The sequence below is a fragment of the Schistosoma mansoni genome, chromosome W (genome assembly GCF_000237925.1).
Source record: "Schistosoma mansoni strain Puerto Rico chromosome W, complete genome".
Classification (NCBI taxonomy): domain Eukaryota; kingdom Metazoa; phylum Platyhelminthes; class Trematoda; order Strigeidida; family Schistosomatidae; genus Schistosoma; species Schistosoma mansoni.
The window spans coordinates 4,813,924-4,837,227 of NC_031502.1; the positions used below are offsets into that span (position 1 = coordinate 4,813,924).

The window sequence follows — 23,304 nt, forward strand, 5'->3', positions numbered from 1 at the left end:
GTACGTGACTATGATAGATTCAAGGTCAACAATAACCAATCGAGATCGAAGTTGGCAAGATACACTGTTAATCGTCTGAGGGGAAATTTGAGTAACTTACTTCTACCTGACATTTGTTCTGATGATGGTTTTAGGAAGAACAACGAAATCTTCACGATCAAACCATCTAGCTGAAAGAATGAAACTCTCGCAAAATTGTCCACGCAACTTATAAATCTCTATCATTTTATAATGAATGTATCATTAGCTTGAAAAAACTGACTTTATAAAAGATAAGGTCTTCAATATTATGGAATTAGTATTATCCTCTTAGTAACTTTATGTTTATGAATCGATATTGACTTAAAAACATCAATTAGGTTTTTCGGTCACTCCATTTTCCAATACAGCAACAAAAATGAACATAGCAGAATCACATTAACTCAGTTTATTTCTTGGTTTCTCATCAGTTATTTCATGTGGGAACACACAATGTCCTAAAATCTTATAAGTATAAGACTCTTAGTAGCAAAACATCACAAAGAACTCGAGTATGAATAATGGATGAATTCAAGCTAATATGAGTATTCAGCTATCTATTATTTAGAGTAATAGAGTGAGAATATCGGTCGAAAGAATATTTTCGAGACAAAGTTTAGATTCAGTCATAGTTTTGCGGACAATTATACTTGTTAACTTATCGAAGTTGCTGATGTCGGTTGGCTTGTCAACTATCATTAAATTGTCGATTACTAAGTTCATTGCTGAAACGTCTTAACAAAATATTTCTCATATTCCTTTCCTTTTAAACCATGAAAATGTTGTAAAGTCTACGTTGTCTTATCGTGTGCATCTTTTTAAAACTCCCCTATATACAATTAAACATATATAAATGCGTTACAGTTCGATACACTACAAGATGTATACTTATTATCAAGAAATAGCGATAAAATATTTCGGATCACTCTACAAACTCATTATAAAAATGTCTTGAACAAGCTTCGAATATACAGTAAAAGTTTCAAAGAAATAAATTTAAAATGTATCTTACTGATACTGAACCAAGTGTCGATGAATTTACACTTGATGTAGAAGCATTTCGTGTAGCACTATGTTTTTTCATACCATGAAACGATGGAATATCTCTTTGAGGATTTGAATTGAGATCAATATCCACCAGACGACTTGGTGATGGAGAATTGCTCATAGTTTTATAGGATTTTTCTAAATTATTTGGTAAATATCGACCTGATGGAATATCTAATTTAGTCCAGTTCACTTTACTGGCTTCATCCCACCGACTTTGTAGACTCATGTAAGGTTTAGGTGGTTGTATCGTAGATTGCTTAGGTGGCTTCGGTGGTGTCAAGTTAATTCTGAATTGATTTTGATATGTTCTCTAAAAATAGTCGTTAAAAATATAGGTGAGATAAAAAGTAAACGACTATTAATTTCATAATATCGATGGTTATATAAGGTGCGAACATAATTATTAACTGTAAATAGTGTATAGAATATAGCATCTACAATATTTTTGGTTCAATGAAAAGCATTATGAAACAGAAATAATGATCGAATCATCTGGAATACATTTAAATGTAGACAAACAAATGAAATATTTCAATAATTATTTACTCAAGAACAATTTCTACTCGAGAGAAATTTATTTAAATCTATGGCATTTGATAAGACTACATGACAACTCCAGCATAGTTCATTAATTAGCCTGATATATCAAACTGATACGCATGGAACAATATTTTTCTCGCTAGTTTGGTTAAATCATTATTTGACTATTCAGTATTATATTAATTATCAGAAGGGGTTTTGTGGAGATTTAGTATTTTTCATAGTTGAAAGCGTGAGTCAATTGAAGCTAGACCACCATGGAAAACCTGGAAACACTGGACGGTCGTTTCGTTCTATTATGGGACTCCTCAGCATTCAGTATTATCCATGGACAGATTAATTATTTCGAACTTTGAAAATGAATTATGCAAACTAGGTTTACTCAGTTATAGGTTAAAGTGAATTGCAGTGCGCATTGTTCACATGTCATAACATATTACCGCTAAGAAAATATTTGAATAAGTTATTCTCAAAGGAGAAAATGGAAATTGTAGTTATATTAAATCTGTGATATTTCATAGCATTTTTGAGCGATAACATGAGTAAACTACTTTGAGTATAGTATTATCTTTCTATGGTAAATCCACTTGTTATTTAGGCTCAACAAAATTCTTATTGTTCGATACCAGTCAAATAGTACAGTCAACTAGAATCCAAAAGAATACGATAGCAGAATGCCAGTGAAGATGATCAATCACCAACCAAGTCCGCAAAATAAGAGAACTGGTCTATTCTGAAATGACTTCAAAGAGCTTGTTTCAAATTCAGGCGGATGGTGTTGGTGAAATTAAAATTAACAATGGAGCTTTGCTGAATAAACGATACATCCCATAGAGAGCAACATCATCAAAGCGAGTGGTAAGTAATGTATATGAAGTCACATTTGTCATTTTTACCAAGCCAAAATTTTGATTGGCAAGCATCTTCTAAGGCAAACGGTAGAAGATATATTAAAATCTTTATTACACTGTACGATGTATTTTATCAAAGCAAATTACTCAAGAAGCCAATGTTGAAATTGTAGGGAGAGTAACAAATTCATCCCTTGAAGAGCGTCACTAAGTTAGGCCTCTGGATATTAATGCACAAAACATTTGTGGTTGGTTAATTATCTTTAGAACAACAGCCCGTTATACCGATGAAGCCAGCACTTTTACCATTGCTTTCGATACTCCTGGAAACTTGAAAGGAGTAACAAAACAAATGGCATTAGAGCAAAGTCAGATACATTTAGCAACCAGATTTTATTTCAGTAGTTATAAAAGGCCCTGGCATTGTGGAAGGTTTTGTAAAACTTATGTATGTCTTCGTGAAAAACTGGATGGTTTTCGAAGTTCATATTAATTGTTTTCTGCCTGGAAAATATTTCGGGGAACTTTTTTCATACTTCTACCAATATGTACAACTGAATTTCAACATTCATAGATCGTAAGGAAAACTGAGTGTTTATCATAACGTTATTTGTTATGATATATTAACGTTAATGTTTCGATATGTAATATTTTATCTCTCCTTAATTTTCACCCATTCAGATGAACAAACAAATATTGTATTTACTGATTCCATCTTTCATTTGAGCAATTTCGCAAAGATTTTATGCAGTTTCAAGCTGCATTTCGTTTATGAAAAGAGTTCTTTTAAACAACGAATAAACACTGGAAACATGTTTCATATTTTCCACTTTGGTTCATTCGAATTATGGGGTTAGAAGTCAATTAAAAATAAATATAGATCAAAGCTATTCAATAAATTTATTCATATCTTTGCCTTGATCAATATATTCTCAAAAGTAAGATAAATATTTAAACAATGAAAAAGAGTGATCAAATAATATAACAGAATAAACCGCTTACATCGGATTGGTCATTTTGATTATCAACACCAACTAAAAAAGATTAGGAATACGTATGTTAGTTTCACGGAAAAAAACTTCTAGTTCATAGCTTCAGAGTTATCATTGTTCAAGCAATGAAAATGAATCTACTCATTTCTCTGACAAGCTATTAAAATTCAGTATTATGATTAGCTGAAAATGTTTCCCAGTGAATCTTTAATAGTTCGTGAACGTACCTAAGAAACGAATCAGTAATTCACTGTTGTGCAAGGTATGGATCAATTAGAAATTGAAATGCTGAAGTCTAAATGGAAACATAACCAACGTTTTGGAACTATGCTTCATTACAGAAAAGTGATTGAATAACATATATTTTATCCCTTTGATTAATCCTAGTTACTGAGAAATGGGTCGACCAATCAAGTCTTTAAAGAACTGTGTGGTAAAGAACAGTAATGAAATCATTTTATAAGCGTAATTCGAACTACTAAAATAATAAATAAGTAGCATAAGTGTTTGGCATTGCATATAATTCACAAAAGCATTGGTGATATATATATATATATATATATATATATATATATATCATAGTTACTGTTATTGAATACGACGAGAGCAACATTCGGTTTGACAAGGTCGACGAGATAAAAGGACTATTCACAATGTTTCTCTATAATGTTTACAGTGTGATTCAGTAGTGAGTATGATGTTTTGTGTAACTAATATACCAGAAGCTGTTTAATTTCACATATCTAGTCATAATATTTTCTTGAGATCAAATAATACTAACTGCTTGCACGGACTGTATTAGCTTTCAAACATACAACTTACAAGTTAGAAAGCTAAGTACCTTTTAACTAGTTCATGATCTTGTTAATGTGAACCAATTACTCCTTATTTCCATTTGTATGTAGTTAAATATAGTAAGCGGCAATCAAAATATACAATAATAGTGTTTAAAAGTATGTAAACTGATTTATGAAAACAAGAGTTGAAAACAGTACTTTGAAAATAAATGAAAAGATCATTTCGTAAACTTCACTTTCAAAAAGGATGAAATTCTTGTTAAAGATTGTCTATCATGTGAAATATTCTAATATATAAGAACAATAATCTTGTGTGAAGTTCTCTTACATATTGAGGTCAAATGGAAAATGAATTTATCACTAAGGTTTGTTGTAAACAATATAGTTTTATTTAATTCATCGACTATTTTCTAGCTAAAGTCTACAGCTCTCACCCTTATTATATTTACACTAACAAAGTATACTCTACAGTATAAATATCTTTATCCTTAATAAACTTATTGGATGATTAGGTTATTTCTTGATTTATATAAAATCAAAAGTGAAGTATTTAGGTTTCAGTGAAGTTCATAAAAATGATCTCAATCAGTATGGAAGTGAGAACAACATTATTCAAATGTATTTACACAGAAACTAATATCTTTTAAACAGTATGATCATAGAGAATTATGGTTTATGTCATACAGCCATTGTACAGCCCAGAGAATTTATTACTGCTGAGAGTATCCACCAAAGCCGCGAATTTTCTCCATCAGTTAAGAGTTTCATTACAAACTTGAAAATAATTAATGAAGCTATGAAATTCGTAACTGATGTTGGTAAGATACGAATATTACATGTGTAAAGCCTAGTTAATACAGGAGAAGATTAATAAGAAAAACTTCTAACTGGCAATTCATTTTTCAGTAACGTATGTATAAAAGTTGGATATAGTTAGATATGCTATAGAAAGTCAAAATTTTCGTTCTTACAGTCATTACAGTAGAAACGAATCAAATGAAGCAAATCAGAATACAAAAGAAATTACTGTCTGTCTGTGATTAATTTAATAAAAAGACTATTTGAAAAGTTATAATGAAAGTTAGTCAGTTTTTAGAAATACTGAAAGGAAATTGAATAGTTTTTCAAAAGTTTTTAAGGTACTACTGTTGTTTCACATGGATCACAGAAGTTTAAATGTTTTGTCATAGTTTTCTAAGCTTAAAATGAAGTCTATAAATTCCTTTCTACTAAGAATCGACTACATTAACTATTCATCTATAAAAATTTCCAGTGTGATGAAACGGAATCGAAATGATTAGAACTTTTCTCCTCAACCTGTATTTTTTAGTTTGTTTTGCTCAGCTTGACATACAAATATAATCGTGACTACTCAATAATCTGTCATAGCGGAAATGTGATGAGATCAAATATGTTGGAACGAAGTGGAGGATTATATTCACACTAAGTTGATTTTAATAACAAAATCCTTATGAATGGTTAAAGAGTATCACTTAATTTGTATAAGTTACTTAGTACAATACTTATTTCACATTAAATAAATAAATCTTCATTGAAAGGAAGCTTAGAAGTGAATAATGATAATCTTTTCCAGAAAATAGGCTGATTGAATTCGGTAGTTGATGTGATAATTAACCAGGCACAAAAGATTTATTATACCGTAATCTAAATCGAATCAACAGCTTTGTCTACCTTAATGGATTATTATTTGAAAAAAGTAGTATAAACATTTAATTGTTCATATAGCAACAAGATTGATATTCATTCAGATCTCAATGTCATCAATAGAATGAATTTAACCTTCACCACTAATGATATAAGCTTTATATTCAGTAAACAAGTTAATGAGTAGCCAAACTTAGTAAGACAGTGAATAACTAGTTAGGTGTTCGAAACGAAGGATACTGGGTTCGAGTCTGAGTGTAAACAACGAGATTGGGATGCAGTTACATCCTGGTGACTAATCTCAAATAGAACGAAATGCACATTATAAATTCCATTGCTATCCACAAGCCATCTGTTCTAAGAAGATTGAATTCTACAATTTACTAACTGTTAGAAATGAATTGGAAAGACAGTATCAGTCGGTAGAATCTTCATGAAAACTACAAGATAACTATTGACAGTTTGTCAGTCTTTAGATTTATAACTTCAATTATAATCATGCTTTGTCTAGGCTTTTAGCCTTTCATACTCAGTGTTAACACTGAACACATTGTTTTATTATTATTATTACTTTCTTGAGATATAGATTTTATATTGAAATTCCTAATTATTCAACAGTGTTCCAATGCATCAATTTCATGACAATTCTGTTACATTTAATACTGTATAAAATGATTAAATAGAATTTCGTGCTTCCTTTTATCATAACTAATAATAGACAATGTTAGCTAGTGCATTAGTTTGTTAGTTAAACAAATACAAATCAAAATACGTAAAAGATAAACAAAGTAATCATGACAAGAAGATAATAACAAATAAACACACAAACAGCATGTAGACGAACAAAAAAATGTGTCAAGCTTACCACAATTTAAATACACAGGTTCTAATGAAGCTGAAGTTGATTTATATTGTACGATTAATTCTCTATTAATGTACATGTAAAGTAAGGTATCAATAAGAATGGTTAATCAGTCAATATTATCTATTTTGAATAAAACAACAACATAGATCCTATAGTTTTAAAATATTTTGTTTTTCTCTTAAGGAATGTATTAAATGAATAGTAAATGAACAAATTTGATGTTCACTCTATTCGGTTTAGTTAGTTAAAATAAAAAAAAAAACTATTAAGATAGCGATTATGGAATGGTATTGGCGTTAGATGTTCTTATTTTAAAATAAGCTGGTTTGTTATAGCATGAAATACCCCATCCCGAACCTTCAGTCTTATTGAAACAACTTAATCTTTAGACAAAAGACTTGACATCCAATTGCCAAGTCTAAATTTAATCAACTTCTGGAGATTGTGTGATAATATTTTGTTATTTTCGATGGGTAACCGTCTTGTATCGAGGTGTTCGATAAAACTTCTCACTATCGCATAGCAAAAGACAGTATAGATCAACCATATCCTCTGTTCTATAACACAAACATTCAGCTTCAGATCCTTTTTTATTCTTAAATAAGATTTAGTTGATTGGTGCAGTAAGATCCTAAAATTATCATACTGTGTTTATATTCAATATTTGTAAATCTGTTTCTATATTTCTTATTGTATTTTACCATAAGAAGTTCTCCTTCAAACTTACTATCATTTATCTACAGTCCTTTGTATTACAATTAGTCATTTTAGTTAACTACCGTAATTGAATGTAATAAAAAGTTATCAATCATGTTTCATAAAATTCATTTCAGTTTAATTTACTTGAATTCACTCAATTCATTTAATGATTTTATCATTGACGCGAAATTCTCATAATTTACCATATACAAATGAACTGATTACTCCATAATATTGTGGGTATGTTCAAATTCCTTTTGATGTAAGGCAAAATTCAAGTAAATTATACCTTTGTATATCGATATTCAGATGAAAATTACTTGAAAATAGTAGTTAAACAAAGATAGTGGCTAGTAGTAGAATCCAGGACGCGAGTTTCGTTCTATTTGGGACTCGTCAGCTGGATATACTGCATCTCGGAGTTGAAGTTCACTCTGGGACTCGAACTCAGTACCGTTCGCTTCAAATGCCATCGCGTTATCCACTCAGCTAGCTACTGAGTCCTCACAGCCACCTGCTTGTGCAGTGGCGTGAAGTTATATTCACTTGGTGTTGTTTACTTGTATCTTCCCATTGTTATTTTGGACCGCATAGGATGCACATATTTAGATACGTCAAAGATAAGGAATAAATTTAATTCGTCTTAAACAAGTAATAGTGTGAAAATGAACATAGTCATCTCATCAAAGATCATTTAATTAGTTGAATAAAACTCAAATAGAGGAAACAGTTCAATGAGTCTTAGAGGTGAGCACAAATGACATCTAATACTAATCATGTAAGAAGTGAAAACTTCAACAGAAATATGTTCTGAAGTTTTTCGTGAATATGTAAAAATGAACATTGACATGCCGTTAAGACCACGTTTCTTTAGATCAAAGAGCAAATCGAATGAATAGTAGGCTTTCATTGGTAAAGCATTACTTGAGATTTTTATAATTAAAGGTACATCATTATTGGCAAAAATTTGAATTAACCCGTTGTTATTTGGGATTCAAATTTGACCAGTCTTTATTAGGATATGTATCAGCATACTTCAAACGAAGATTATTAATGACATAAACATCATACTCAATGAACGTTTTATTATCTATTTAGATGCAGTAGCTCAGTGTACAACTCATTGATGTCTGAAACGGGAGATACCAGACGGCAATTTCAAACCAAAAATCAACATTGACACATAGTTCATCCAACTGACGAGTCTCAAACACTATGAAAATTCCGTCCTAGGTTCCATTACTAAACACAATCCCTTTATTGTAACAATCAAATATAACATTTAAGTGGTTATTTAGTGTAATGATTACTCCATACTTGATGTTTAAAGACAGTGTTTATCGTTTAGAATATAATAAGACAATCTAAATGAAACATTTTATACTTAATTAATCTCATAATTCAAACAAATAATACCTACCTTATTCTAGGTTTAAGCATTGAAAATGTTGGACGTAAAGTAGGATTAGCATTCCAACACTGTAGTAAAATTTCATATAAACTATGAGGACATTTATCTGGTCTTTCCAGGCGAACACCACGAGCAATTTGTTCTACAGCTTCTGCATTAGTTAAATTTGAAAATGGTTTAACTCCTTTTGATAGAATTTCCCAGATACAAACACCTAAAATAGTAACAGAGAAAAGAATTAATGGACGATTAAAGTAACAGAAAACAGTCTATCATAAGCATACAGAATATTTAGTATTTCCTAATAATTGTGTATATTTGTTTCATATTTTCATGTGAACTGATAAGTTATTCTATTTTTATATACGTAAATAGTGTCATAGACAAGGAAAAATTAGTAATACCACTTAAAAATGCTTTCAAGACAATTGTAAAGGTTCACTAGTTGATAATGTTACAACAATTCGTACTATATCTATACAATATTTGTATAAAACTACTGGATCCCAACTTAGTAGTCTGAAGATCATGAGCGCAATATGAAGCCTCACTGTTTTTTAACCTCCGTAATATGTGGCTATTGAAAGTAACATGTAAGCGGCCACTGAGCTTACTGATCATTTAATACAGGATTTTCTTCTTATAACTGATTTCTTTTTTGCACTTACTGAGTGTAGACTACTTGCGGTTCTGTGGAATAAAGTACTGTATATCCTAAGCTCCGGTCCTCTATTTTTGGTCACTACTCGTATATCTGGTACAACATATTCCATTCTGAATACAGACATTTTTTCTGCCCTTATGCGACGTCTTCAATCCCACAATGATCGTCTTTTGTTAGTAAATGACTAAAATTAAAACTGATAATAATGACTTTTATTAGAAATCCCATGTATCCTTTAACAATCCTATATGGATGTAATGTTTTTAAGCATAACGATAGCAAACAGTCAAACGATTTTAAGAGGAGGATATATATTTATCGCAATAGATAACAATAAATCCCTAATAAAAATTGTGAAAGGGTAATAACTGAATTATAAATCTAACCTAACTATAAATATTCTATCTGATTCAAATCATTCTTTTAAATCTATCCACCTTTTATGGTCGATAAACCTTTAATCAAAAAGGTTTTATGTTGAACCACAAAAATCATGTAATTTTATATATATTGAAAATGTAATAAGAAGATAGTGTTTATCTAAATAGTGTATAGATCAACGTTGCCCTGATAAACTGATTTACTATTCCAAATTTGAGTAAATTGTCTGGTGATCTTTCACTTCAGCTAAGATAATTTACTGCTAGGCATATTTCAATTTATGTCATAAAAATAGGGACCTTTGTATATATGCCAATTCTTGAAATTTAATAATTAGGATGCGAATTATATAAAGCTCAGTGCTATTTGAAGTTCGCACTGATAATATTGTTTAAAACGATAATGTAACCGACTAGCTTAGCATAAACTACATCGTTAAAAAAACGGTTAAACATTAGCCACAATTCTAACGAAATAAATTCACGTTTTCACTACATCTCCTTACTAGTTATTTCGAAAAAGTCTTGGGAAACATCACTGATGCTATCATTTTTTTTCTCATTTAATAAAGAGAATAACTTACCAAACATCCAAACATCACTTGCTGAACTAAAACGGCGTTGATGTAGGCTTTCTGGAGCCATCCATTTAATAGGCATTTTTCTACCTTGTTCAGCTAATTGAGTAGAGAGGAGAAAATAAGATGAGTCTAGTAGAAATTTTAAAAATGGAGACATAAAATCTATTTCAATTGTATATTACATCTAATTAAGTGTAAATTGTTTGTTCTAACTAATAATACGGAAGTATCTACATGTTTATTGTTCACTATTGTGTTTATTCGCAAGATAGTATCACTAAATGTATCATGTGAAAGACTCTTTGTGCCCATAGAATATTCACAAAAGATCATAATACACATGTCTGCAAAATCTTAGGAATGGTACCAGACCCATTCCAGAGAACGGTTTATTTATAAACAAAATGAATACAGTTAATTTCCATAAAATATAATCAGAATAACGTAAATGGTGTATTTTTCTAAACATATTATAATCAGATGCAATATTCACTAATCTTTCTCTTGCTTCTCATTTAATTATGGTCTGAAAAATGAGAAAATTTAGACTCAATAAATGTCTATCACTAATAACTAATCTCAATATTAGATAAAGGAAGTGTTTTTGGAGTGATCAAGAAAACTGCATTTAATTTATGCAAAATTAAACTGTGTCAATATTAAATAATCCTGTAAACAATGATTCAGTTAACGAATGCTTTTTCATTCTAATGCAAAATACTAAAATAAATACAGGAAAGGGGCTATGTTGGATTTTTTGAAAATGTTCCGAATAATTCCCGAACATGAGACAGAGCTATTTCAAACTGCACAGTTACCAAACATCTCTTGGATATAGAACATCAGGTTGATGCTTTTGAACCTACCAAGGTGATCAATAAATAGCCAAACTTCAATCTTTTGAAGTTTGCAAGAGGCATCTCTATCATGTATTAGAAGCCTGATTGATGTACTCAAAAGAAGATCGTTGTTCTCTGCCTAGGCGATACAAATATACCTTCAACACATCATAAAATCTTGTTCAATTCGTTTTTTCCAATAAGTTACATAATTAGGTCTTTTTATTTAGGCTTCCCTGTTGATTAGTGAGCTTATTTTCTTGATTAACTGAGCTTTATTAGCTCTTAAATATTATAAGCATTTGCTTTCGACATAACCATATGTTTCTAGGTCTTTGTTGTAAAATATTCATTCACATAAGATATATATTTACAATATTTTATTTATTCTATACTATTATATAATAACAGCAACCTCAAACTAAACTCTTTCATATAAGTTGAACGGATTTTGTGATTGTGATTTTGAACTATAACAGGTTGTAAAAAGTTGATGAGAACTAAACAAAATAGCTGCCCTTGATATACGATTTTGCAGTAGTCTGTCATATGAATCCTGTTCGGTGTCAACAATCTTCTCAGGTATATCGTAGTGCCAAAGAAGGTTCCATGGAATTTCCCTATTCATGCTACGAATGCTTTCTCATATTTAAGGAATTTAATGTGTATTGACAAGTACCATTCAACTGACTGTTCAACAATGATCCATAGTGTCGTGTTCCAGTCGATGCTCGATAGGTCCCTGCGGAATCCAGCTTTTTGCTCTGGTTTTTAGAAAGAGCATCTGCTACGTGACTTCCAAAAAATTTGGCTTTTCACCGTCTTGCGTAAAAACTTTATAAGTGAAAACCCTTTAACTTCCAAGACAGGATCTAAATGGTTAAAGTATTTCTTTCTGGTTAGCACTTTATTATCAATGTTGTTTTCAAGGGGATGTGATTATTGATCTCATGTACAACCCTTCTCCCTAGTCCGGGCTTGAGACAAGCAGTAACCTCAGAAGATCTACAAACGGAGTATTATTTATTTAAAAAACAGTCTGTATACTTTATACCATAATACCACAGTAATACTCATGATTGAAGATTAATCAAAACAGTAATAAGATATAATCCATTTTTGTATTGGTTGTTTGAGTCTTCCCATTGATCTTTAGGATAGAGGTTGATCAGTCTCATATTGGCATATATGTATCTTGTGCGGATTGCCTCGATATAACTGACTCAAATAACCAATACAACAATGGGTTAAAATTTCCCCTCAGTGCACAAGCTAGTGGTTCTCAGGACTCAGTAACTATGCGGATAACGCGATGGCGTTTGAAGCGAACGGTACTGAATTTGAGTTCCAGAGTGAACATCAACTCTGAGATTCAGGTACGTCCAGCTGACGGGTCCAAATTAGGGCGAAAGCGCGTCCTGGATTGCATTGATAACTACCATCATCTTAGCTTAAAACACATGTGACTTAAAGCAATAGCAAGACAATCCGCACAGAATGCACATATGCCAATAAGAGACTGATCAATTGCAGTGCTAAACATCAATGAGAAGATTCAAGTAAACAATACCAAGTGAATTTAAACTTCACCCCATTGCACAAGCAAGTGGCTATCGTGACTCTGTAGCTAAGTGAACAACGCGATAGCGTTTGAAGCAAACAGTACTGGATTAAAGTCCTGGAATGAACATCACCTCTTGGATGCAGGTACGTCCGGTTAACGAGTCCAAACTAGGACGAAACGAGCGTCCTGGATTTCACTGCTGGCCACCACCCATCTCTGATTAGTAATAAGATATGGAAGAATTGTAGGAAATATTCATTTGATTAAATATTTACATGTTAAATAATGTGAAGAAAATTATAAAAGGCGAGGGAGACATGTTACTAAAATTATTTTATTCTGGAAGTTACTTGAAAGTAACGGATAAGGATGTTTTGTAACAGCTCACTTTGTGTTTCTAATAAGCTATTTTCTTTTCTTCATCATTTCCTATGTTTTATCTGATCTTTGCTTACTTTAATCTTCTACCTAATCCATTTTCTTAGTTGTTATTACATAATTTTTAGTATTTATTTGTTTTCAATAACTTGTCTCCAGTAACAAAATTTTTTCTTCCATCTCTATAGTAATCATTTAATATCAATATTGTTTCTATCATTACTAGTGTTGTATCTCAAACATTTCTGGTTAAAACGAGAAAATTGACGAAAGACCCAATAAATGGGTAAATTTCCTAGCTAATTCTAATCACGTTAAATCTACAGATGATACATAAATTGATGTGAGAATTCACATGGTCGCAAATTTTAATCCAGGACATGATAAATCCTGAAATGGTAACCACATGTATAGGTTGACATGATAGTAAGGAAGGAACTACTTTTATCTAAAATGTTACGACGCTATTAGCTATTCAGATTAATTCAAATGCTATAAGAATAGGTACTTAGTGAAGAACACTTATGTTAGTTTATTGTTCCAGTACTTGGACAACTAACGAAAACGAACAATGTATGAAAAATATCTAATTTCATGCTGTTTCAGTCTGACAGTGTTACACTGTATTCTAACGTAGACAAAAGATACACATAAATTTATATTATAGCACTTTATGAATGATCAATAAACGAATTAGATGTTTTATAGGTGAGATTGACTGTGACTAGCAGTGTAATCCAGGATTCGTGTTTCTTCCATCCATTTTATATAAAACTTACGAAAAAATGGGTATATCAAGGCAATCATAATACTATGTATATATGGTAACTAAGATATAAAAATTTCAACAATCGGAAAACTCTAACACATATAAATTAAATTAATGCAACTGATCATTCGTACAATTACATTTGGTTAACTTTATTCTAAGATAATTTGAATGGTTAGTGAGTTCAACTGCTTCACTCCTTAAAAATGATTTATGTTAATGCCATGACTGATCATTAGTTCATTAGTTGATAAACCCAGAATGTCGATGGATGATTATCCAAATACTTATCGATTGAGGCAGTCGACGTAACAGTACCTCAACAATGACAATTACACTGCCCTTAAGAAGATTGAAGATAGGAATTTCTACGTGACATTTTATCTCAGGTGAAAACAATGAAATGTGTAATAAAAACAGGTGTAAATTACGTTGTAGCAGTTTCAATAATAGTGGCATATAAAAAGTGTTCAGTTATAAAAAAATATCAGTACAAATTTAATGTGATAAATGAACATGTTTCACTTTACGTTGGAATTTTAAGCTAAATATATCTACATCCTAGTGTCGATATTTTTATTGGAACTCGAACCAACAAAGAGGAAGGTATTAGGTCAAGTTCCAATGTGAACATCAACACTAGGATGGAGGTACGCCGAGCTGACTACTTCCAGATAGGATTTAAACGAGCATTCTTAATTATATTTTACTGGCTAAAATTCATCATTTCTGTAAAACTTGTGGCTAACTTGCGAGATAACATACACAAGAAAAACAAATATGAATGCAGACCGATCAAAATTTGGCGCCGAACAACAAAAACAAGATAGTTCAAAGGCTTATTATAACGGTTGTTGATACAAATTGTAACTGGCTCAAAAGTGAACTAACGGAAGTTTTGAAACCCTTTCTAACTTCCATTGGTAACTAACGTTAATATGTCATTAAAAATACACTTCAAAAATTCAGAACACAATATAAAGTTGAATATTTTTAAATTATTTTGAAATTAAATACTTCGGATCTTCTGAAATAATATTAGAGCAACAATTATTCACTAGAACATGTTTTGCTTATCCGAATAGTCACTGCATTAAAGATAGTTGATTAAGTTATTCGACAATATTTTTTTCAATAAATGATGATCGGTGATATGACTTTCTACAAATCAAGAAACTATTTCATTCGCTCGTATAGACTTATTTTAAGCCTCACTTATCTTTGATAATTTTAATTTTGATTATTTCTGTGAAAGAAAATCGGACCAGTTTACTTGGCGAAAGGCTGAATTATCTGAATTTCAATCGCCGAAATTATTTCCAATATAATTTTTCACATATATCTTCAACATACTTAACACTGAATTCTTGTCAAAACGTTTATTCAAGGTTTGATAAACGTTTAGATAAAATAAAATGTCTGTTCTTTTAAAAAAAAATATCGATCTAATCTCACTAGCTTACCGGTAAAATCAAATGAATTAAACATTTGTTGAACGTTTTATAAAAATTTGTTTGTATAAACTTTCATTCACATCAAAAGACAGTTCGCTAGTTTATACAAATTTAACGTGAGAAAATAATGTGAAATGTATTAGTCAGGTATGTATATTAAGTCCTATTTAGCCCTGATTAGATTCCGTCGATCAAGTTACAATTTGGCCATTAGTATAAATAACCCGATATCGTGTGTAACTGAGTTCTTCAGAACGTTCATTTTTGGATAATAAACATAACTTCAGACTTATTAATTGGCAGATGCAATGATATTTACAGAACTGCATGTTATTAACAAAAAGGTTTATATGTGACACCATATTTGAAAGCAACTTAACCAGATGTTTATCCCCGGGAATAATATCAGTTCGCTAATAACTTTGTATTATTTTGATGACAAGTATTGATTACATGAGCTTAAATTCAGAATATCGGGTTGATTACCTCTAACAGTCTGACGGAGGATGGGAAACTTAAAACAATTAGAGATACACAAAAAGAAAAATCAAATATTTCATATTTGCAGTCATGTTGAAGTACTCTCGTTACGTTTGGCGAAACTATCTTCAACATTCAGGGTATATATATATATATAGTAAGATTTAGTTGTATGAAATTTCTCACTGTAGGTAGGTTAATCTACAACATGTGATATATTATAATGAGTGTTCTTCGAAGCTCATCGTCAAGTATACTTGATAGCATCATAGGATAGCTTCGTACCATGATAGATTATTCACTATTTAGAGTTATAAGTGAATGAAATAATTTACATGAAGGACCATTATATGCTATAAAGTACCACAAAGATTCAATCACAATTAATGGAGCAGAGTATTAGCGATATGATGTTAAATATCTAAATTTACCGCCTTAAAACATTTACCAATTTCATTTTGATTCCTCTGTATATTCGAGAATATTCCTCTAGGCAAGTAGCTTTCCTAAAGTCTTAGACCAATAGCTTACATTTGACTTAATAAACAAAATTTACTTTTCGCTCACAAAAACAAATGAGTTTTACACAGTTTAACTTATGAGATATATCATTCTAACTATTCGGACTAATGTTTCTTTGTTTACATATTAAAACATATATATTCTCATATAAAAAGGGCAAAGACCTAAGCAATAATATAAATTACAGGTATGAAGCTGATGCGTTTTCTACCTGAAAGTTAAATTTGGTTCCTAAGCTTTTCTAGTAACCCCCAAGCTAAATACATACCGCTACCTGAACACGAGAGAAAATGCGCGAAATATGTAAGAAAACGCTTTACTCCAAAGGTTCATTGCTGTACAGAAAATCTAGGGTTTTTTAGTATTTTAGATGGCCTTAGGTTTCCGGAAAATTCAGGAATGCTACTAAACATAGTAGTAGTATAAATAATAATCCGATCAGAAAATCAGCATGTAACTTTCCACTTTCTAGATGTTTCTGGCAAAACTTCTTGTGAGTAGTGATTGGATAAGATTTTTCTCAGTGTTTTTTCCAGGCGTTTTCTGGATCTCCCCAACAGAAAAAAGTGTAATCAGTGGAAAAAAAGCGGTTGAACGATATGGCATATTGACTATAGTTGGGGATGTGAACGATCGAATTCTAATTTTAACGGTCTAAAAGTAAAATACTCTTAACGATCCAAGGAAGATCTTGGGTTAGATTCATGATGAAAATATGATTGAGAAATGATTAAAAGACCTACGATAAAATGAGATAGATGTTTAGTATTTCCTGTTTCACAATGATCGACTAAATTAAATCAGTCCATAGAGTAAACCAGAACTTCCACTAAGAAACTACAATAAATAACTAATCTCATCCAATCATATCGTCATCCAATGTTATATTTAATTTATAGAACTAATTCAAAGGAAATAGATAAAAACCAATCTTTCCATTACCAAATAAAGTGTTTACTTACCTTGGAAGTCATTTTTATCTGTTAAAATCAGTGACATTCCGAAATCGGCTAATTTTACACAATCTGGTCTTGAGACAAGAATATTTCTAGCAGCTATATCTCTAAAATGCAGTAAACAAATTAGGGAATCATGACAACAATATATATATATACTAGGAGAGTCGACAAAAATAATTGATTAGATTGTGAACTAAAATAATTAGATGTGGGGGAACTGTTCGTCAGTTTATCTCAGTTCGAATTCCCCACCACCGGACAAGTTAGCAACTTTCTGGAATCAATAACTAAGTGGATAATCTAGTTGCATTCAGAGTGAACGAAACTGAGTTAGAGTCCCAAAATGAACACCAAATCTGGGATGGAGGTACATCCGGCTGATGAGTCTCAAATAGGAACAAGTATACTTCTTGTAATCCACTTCTATCCACCATCTATCTCAATTTTTAAAAATATCGGCGGATTAGTTTTGCTAAAGATTGCATTCAGATTTCAAATTAATACTGAAATCTTTTAAGTATCATAAGTTCCAATTATTTAAACCCATTTAACATCTAGTAATCAATCTTTTCTATGATAAACTATGGAAGTTTGTAAAACTGGAAGAATTATTTGTTGATTTCTTTTTTTTTTTTGAAATCACTAATCATACCTAATTGATTGATCATTAACAGTTAGAATAAAACAAAATAATGATAAACTTTGTTTTTCATTTCATTTTCCAATAGGTATTTAAACAAAATTAGTTGCTATTGTTTTGGAAAACAAAACGTGTTACTAAAGTTCACACAACTCATGATTTAATTAAGTCTATTACAAATCAAAGTGGATATATATATATATGCACATATTGTAATACTTGGAATGATAAACACGTATACAATTTTGAGATGATGACTTGTTTAAATGAGCTAAAACATCATTCTATTGTGTAATAAAATCGAAAAAAAGTTGGCAGATATTGTTTTCATTTTTTTTTTAAAAACATCAAAAATAAAACGCATATTTTGATTACATGTCGTAAAAATTAGAAATTTTTAAAAGGAAATAGTTGTGCTATATAACTACTCTGTGAATTAATTTGTTTTGTTTTATATTCAGTATGAGAAGTAATTTTATAAATACTTCCATCTATACGCGTTAGAATATGAAGAAAAATTTCCGAAATTTATTATAATTATTATTGTTCCTGTGGAGCAAGTTATATTGGTCGAAGTTCTAGGAATTTACATCTTCGTGCTCGCAAACACTTCTCGACGTGGCTAAGCAAAGGTTTGGTGAAGAAAGTAAACAGCTCGATATTGGCCGATTTAGTACAAACTGGTCATACTGCCAGTATAAGCTAATCCTTTTCTTTTATTATTATCATGTAGAAATGCTAAAAATAAGTGTAGTTGAGTTGATATATTCATCACAACATATAAATTTATACATAGATTCATAACCGGCTCGTAAGTAATCAATGTCACATATTTATAGTTCCTAGTGTGAACTGAATTGTATTGATCGAGTTCCAATGCGATCTTTAGTTTAAATAATTCGACATTATATAAACTATGCTTTGTTTTTGAGAACTTTCAGACATGTTTGAACAACGAAAATAGAAATAGGATAATTTTATTGTAATAAACGGGAAATATTTTGAGATGAATGATGACAGTTTATCTAAAAGCCCTTATAACATCTTTTCCTAAATTCAATAACTGGTGATATTTTTATACTCTGATACGTCTTATTATGTCACAATGAGAATTGTTACATATCTTCATATTAAATGATACGTCTAATACAAACATGACCGTGCCACACTAATTGGATTATGGATCTATTACAGATCAGTACTCGTATGTTTAGGCCTATACATAAACACTTATGAGTTATAAGCTTATTATTTAGTATTTAGAAATGGGATTTATTGTTATTATACTTCTTGGAGATTTTGTGTTCCTTGAACTGGATCTCTGAACCTTCACTGTATTTCTAGACAACATCATTAGCACATAATCCTAAATGAAGAAAACTATTAGAATGCCCCCACAAGCATCTTATAGCTTGTTCTGTAAACTTATAACTTCTTCAATTAATGTCCATTGTTGTGTGGCTGTTGTTTGAATGTTTTTATGACTGTCTATTCCCAAAACACGATCTTTGACCCTGCAGTTTTTTATCATTTTCCTTGTTGGATGATATATTGGATTGATTCCTGTTGTTCAATGGCTGATCCGTACAACCCAGTCATAAACAATACCAAGCCTCTGAGTTTCCTCACATAAAGTATGGTGAAGTTTCGTCAGTCGAGCTCATTTCCATAGTAGATCACAATCACTGATATAAGCGAAATTATGCTGCAGTCTTAAAACGCTTGCTACCATTTATGTAGGCGCAGACGAATAGAGCGGTCGCTTTGTCCAAGGTAGTACTTTTTGTAAGTGGTACAATTTAACCTAAAGATTTCTTATTTGTTTTTTTTCTTTCTGTCTCTTCATTTATGTAATTATGAATGCACAGATTTTGTGGACTTGTCGGTACTACCAATCCCTAACGACCTTAATGAATTGTGTTTGATGTCGAAAACATCCTTGATATCGGGTTGGACTATTCTATAGGTGAATTTTGTTGTTTTGTACGTGGTTATCGGTTTAATAAAAGGTTCATGTAGAATTTTCTAGGAATAGCCATTTCCTCATTAGGTCTTTCCTTTCATTTCAATATGTAATGACCGTACAGTTTTCTCTCCTTCAACTGTTTACTTTATTTAATTGAATGTTGTGAACGGTAAGTAGTAAAAAATATAGTAGACATTAATAACATTAGTTTTATTCTTTCAGTTGGATAGTTTGTTGGTGAATCTTTCATTGTTAATTCTTACAATATCACCAGCATAGGTTCCGTGTTGAAGTGAATTCTTTCGAATGTTTCCACGTTTGAATGACGGCTGGTTCTATCTACCTTGATCTTGATTAGCTACGATTGATATCTAACGTATCGTTGTTTGTCTTGTCTCCCCATTAGACCTGATCGATGATCATATATTTGTTCATGATTTCTCTGATTGGTTGATGAATTCAATTGACTTCAACGGCACTATCAACCTGAGCTACATATCTTCACTACCATATTCTAAAGAAAAACACTATTCCAAAATTTGAAAATACTTATGAAACATTTTGTTATTTTAGTATTTATTTGTTCTTTAAAAAATGCAAATTAATTTACCTGTGAACACACTTCTTAGATTCTAGACAGGCTAAAGCGGTTACAATTTGATAGGAGTATGTAAGTAACTGTGTTATGGTTAGTTCATTTTGTTTAGCTATGAGATAATGACGTAACTATGAGTGGGGAAAAAATAAAGAAAAAAATCATTAAAATAAGACAATAATTTATCAAACCAACAATTTTAAGTATTTTAAATCATGTACCAACCTATTTCTCAATATGAATAAAATTGGAGGGAAATTTATTTTGCCTCCTTAGGGGGTTTGTGTAGATCATTGAATGTTATCGATATCATAAAACTGATTTAAATTGGATAATCTTTGAAAATTTAAAAGCACTGGACAGTCGTTTTTCTTACTAATCTGAGACTCATCAGAAGTGTACATACGCAACCTCACAACAGGTAATCAAATCTAAGGTCGGCTTCGTGTCCAACATAATCTGTTTCAGTTTTATGGTATTTTCTTTATTTCCTGACAAGAGAATATTTTGTTTATATAGGAAGGAAAATTTCATTAATAGATTAGACTGAGAAGGTTAAGCAGTTCAAACAAATTTAATGAATGACCAGTACTGAAGCTTCGTGTTACTCCATGGTTGGTTACATCTTGTATCTGTTAACTAAAACGGGATTCGTTTAACTTGCTGGATAATCAACGAGATATTGTTGAAGTGGTTGGCTATGTAATTAGTGCTTAAACCTATTGGGCTGTCAATTCATTTTTAGTGATATTTAAATTTCAACATGATAAAGACGGATTGTAGATACCACTAAGGATTAGATAACCTAAGACTGGTTGGCCTCATTAAATCAATCAATAGTGAAATGAGTGTGTTTAGGATTACTGAATGTGATCGTGTTAGGAATTCATAAACTCGAATGAAGTTTTCATCAGAAATTGACATCTGATAAAGAGCCACAGACAAAATGGGATCACTGAATATCAAGCTTATCCTTATCTAAAACAACTCATCAATCTCCTCAAACTTTTCGTGGACCATTTATCGCTTGACCGCTATATAAGAACTCTTCTTGGACAATATCTACCACATGGTATTAACGCTGATCATTACAAATATACGCCAACTACTAGTTCACATTCACATATCTTTGATTAGATCACTAATAAATACTAGTTTTTTTTACTCAGTGTTGTGTTCTACTGGTTGATTTTTTGAATCTGACTTATCCTATTTCGTTCAGCATACTTCTCTATGTCAAGTTGAATCCTTCGCCCTCTTTCTTTTCATCATCATGAATGAGATGAGATATTTATCAATTGAATTTATGAGTACACAGGAAAAGTTTCAACTGATTTTTTAAACATTTTCACTGGTCGGTAAGCTTATTCAAAGTAAAATGTAAAGAACCGACTACGGGAATATAAAAAACCAAACATCATATTTCTACTGAGGATAAAGGGTATGTACTTTGTTTGATCTTATCATTTTGAAGACCGGAACCTAATGATTTCAAGTTTCTTATTCTATAATTCAGGTATTTCATAGTGTCAAATTACAAGCAAATGACATTTTTTTACTTCTATTAATAGGAAAATGATATTCTTTGAAAATAATCATGATAATGCAACATCAAAGTGTTGGTAATATTGATTGGCTACAGTTCAGTAAAAACTATACATTCATTATGATTCTGGACAACAAAATCAAATCATATCAATTGAGGATTTGTTTTACCGAATACAAAAAAGCAACTAAATGAATAACTGTAATTTAGGAAAACAAAAACAAGTTTTCTGAAGTTTTATTTTACCATTCAGTGACAGCTGATACTAAGTAATTTAGGGGAAACTGAAGAATTTTCATAGTCTCAATCACGGACTGACCTTCGGGAGACTACTACTGAAAACGACCTTGCATACTACTGTAAATATTTAACAAATCTAGGGGTTCACCAATATTAATAATGAAAAACATTCTAATATTGTTTCAAGTAAGAATATGTCAATAAGTAAGTCATTTACGTTACTCTGTTCTTGAAATTATACTCTACCAAAATATTTACATTGAAAATATTGTAGTGAGGATTTTAGTACTTTTCAATAATGATCTAGCTAAGATCAATTTGTGGTTCAAACCGTGAAAATAGGCTTCATTATATTATGTTTTCTGAGCTATGAGAATTGAACGATAAACTTTTACTTTTATTCTAGACATGATCATTAGTGTTTGCTTCAAGTAAAAGTGAGCTTTTTATGTATAACGGTCTGATTTAATGTTTTAGCATAGGGAATAGATCTAAACTGTAAGAGTATAGCCTTTAAGATAATAATCATTAAGAATTAATAAATTGGGCTGTAAAAGGTGTTCAAATAATTATACAGTGAAGAATAAATACGAAAACGAGGTGAATAAAAATAAATGGATTAAAGACATGGAAAGTAATGATGATAATAATCCATATTGGATTGTTAGTTCGATTTCATTGGTTATTATTATTGTTATTACTGTTTTCCTTATCCTCTATATATTTGTATTTCTTAGCTCTTTCATTAATATAAATACATCATTTACTATCTAATTATTTGAACATTTCACTAGTACTTAATATATTGAGATCGTTTTTTATCATCGTTATTTTAACGC

At 30.9% G+C, this 23,304-nt stretch overlaps 1 protein-coding gene and 1 non-coding gene across 2 annotated transcripts in view; both read right to left on the reverse strand.

Annotated features, from left to right (window-relative positions):
• The window catches only part of Smp_137610 (tyrosine kinase), a gene marked incomplete at both ends in the record, with an annotated part of 73,142 nt that overhangs the window by 8,152 nt on the left and 41,686 nt on the right, over window positions 1-23,304 (reverse strand). The window contains 7 exons of the mRNA XM_018799981.1: window positions 1,031-1,378; window positions 3,462-3,493; window positions 6,779-6,840; window positions 8,898-9,102; window positions 10,517-10,609; window positions 17,482-17,582; window positions 20,695-20,810. Of these exons, the coding sequence (XP_018653840.1) occupies window positions 1,031-1,378; window positions 3,462-3,493; window positions 6,779-6,840; window positions 8,898-9,102; window positions 10,517-10,609; window positions 17,482-17,582; window positions 20,695-20,810 (957 nt within the window). The remainder of the gene's footprint in view (window positions 1-1,030; window positions 1,379-3,461; window positions 3,494-6,778; window positions 6,841-8,897; window positions 9,103-10,516; window positions 10,610-17,481; window positions 17,583-20,694; window positions 20,811-23,304) is intronic.
• Smp_tRNA_01308_Pseudo_TTG.1.1 lies at window positions 7,906-7,976 on the reverse strand. The gene has a single exon. It is a non-coding gene (tRNA).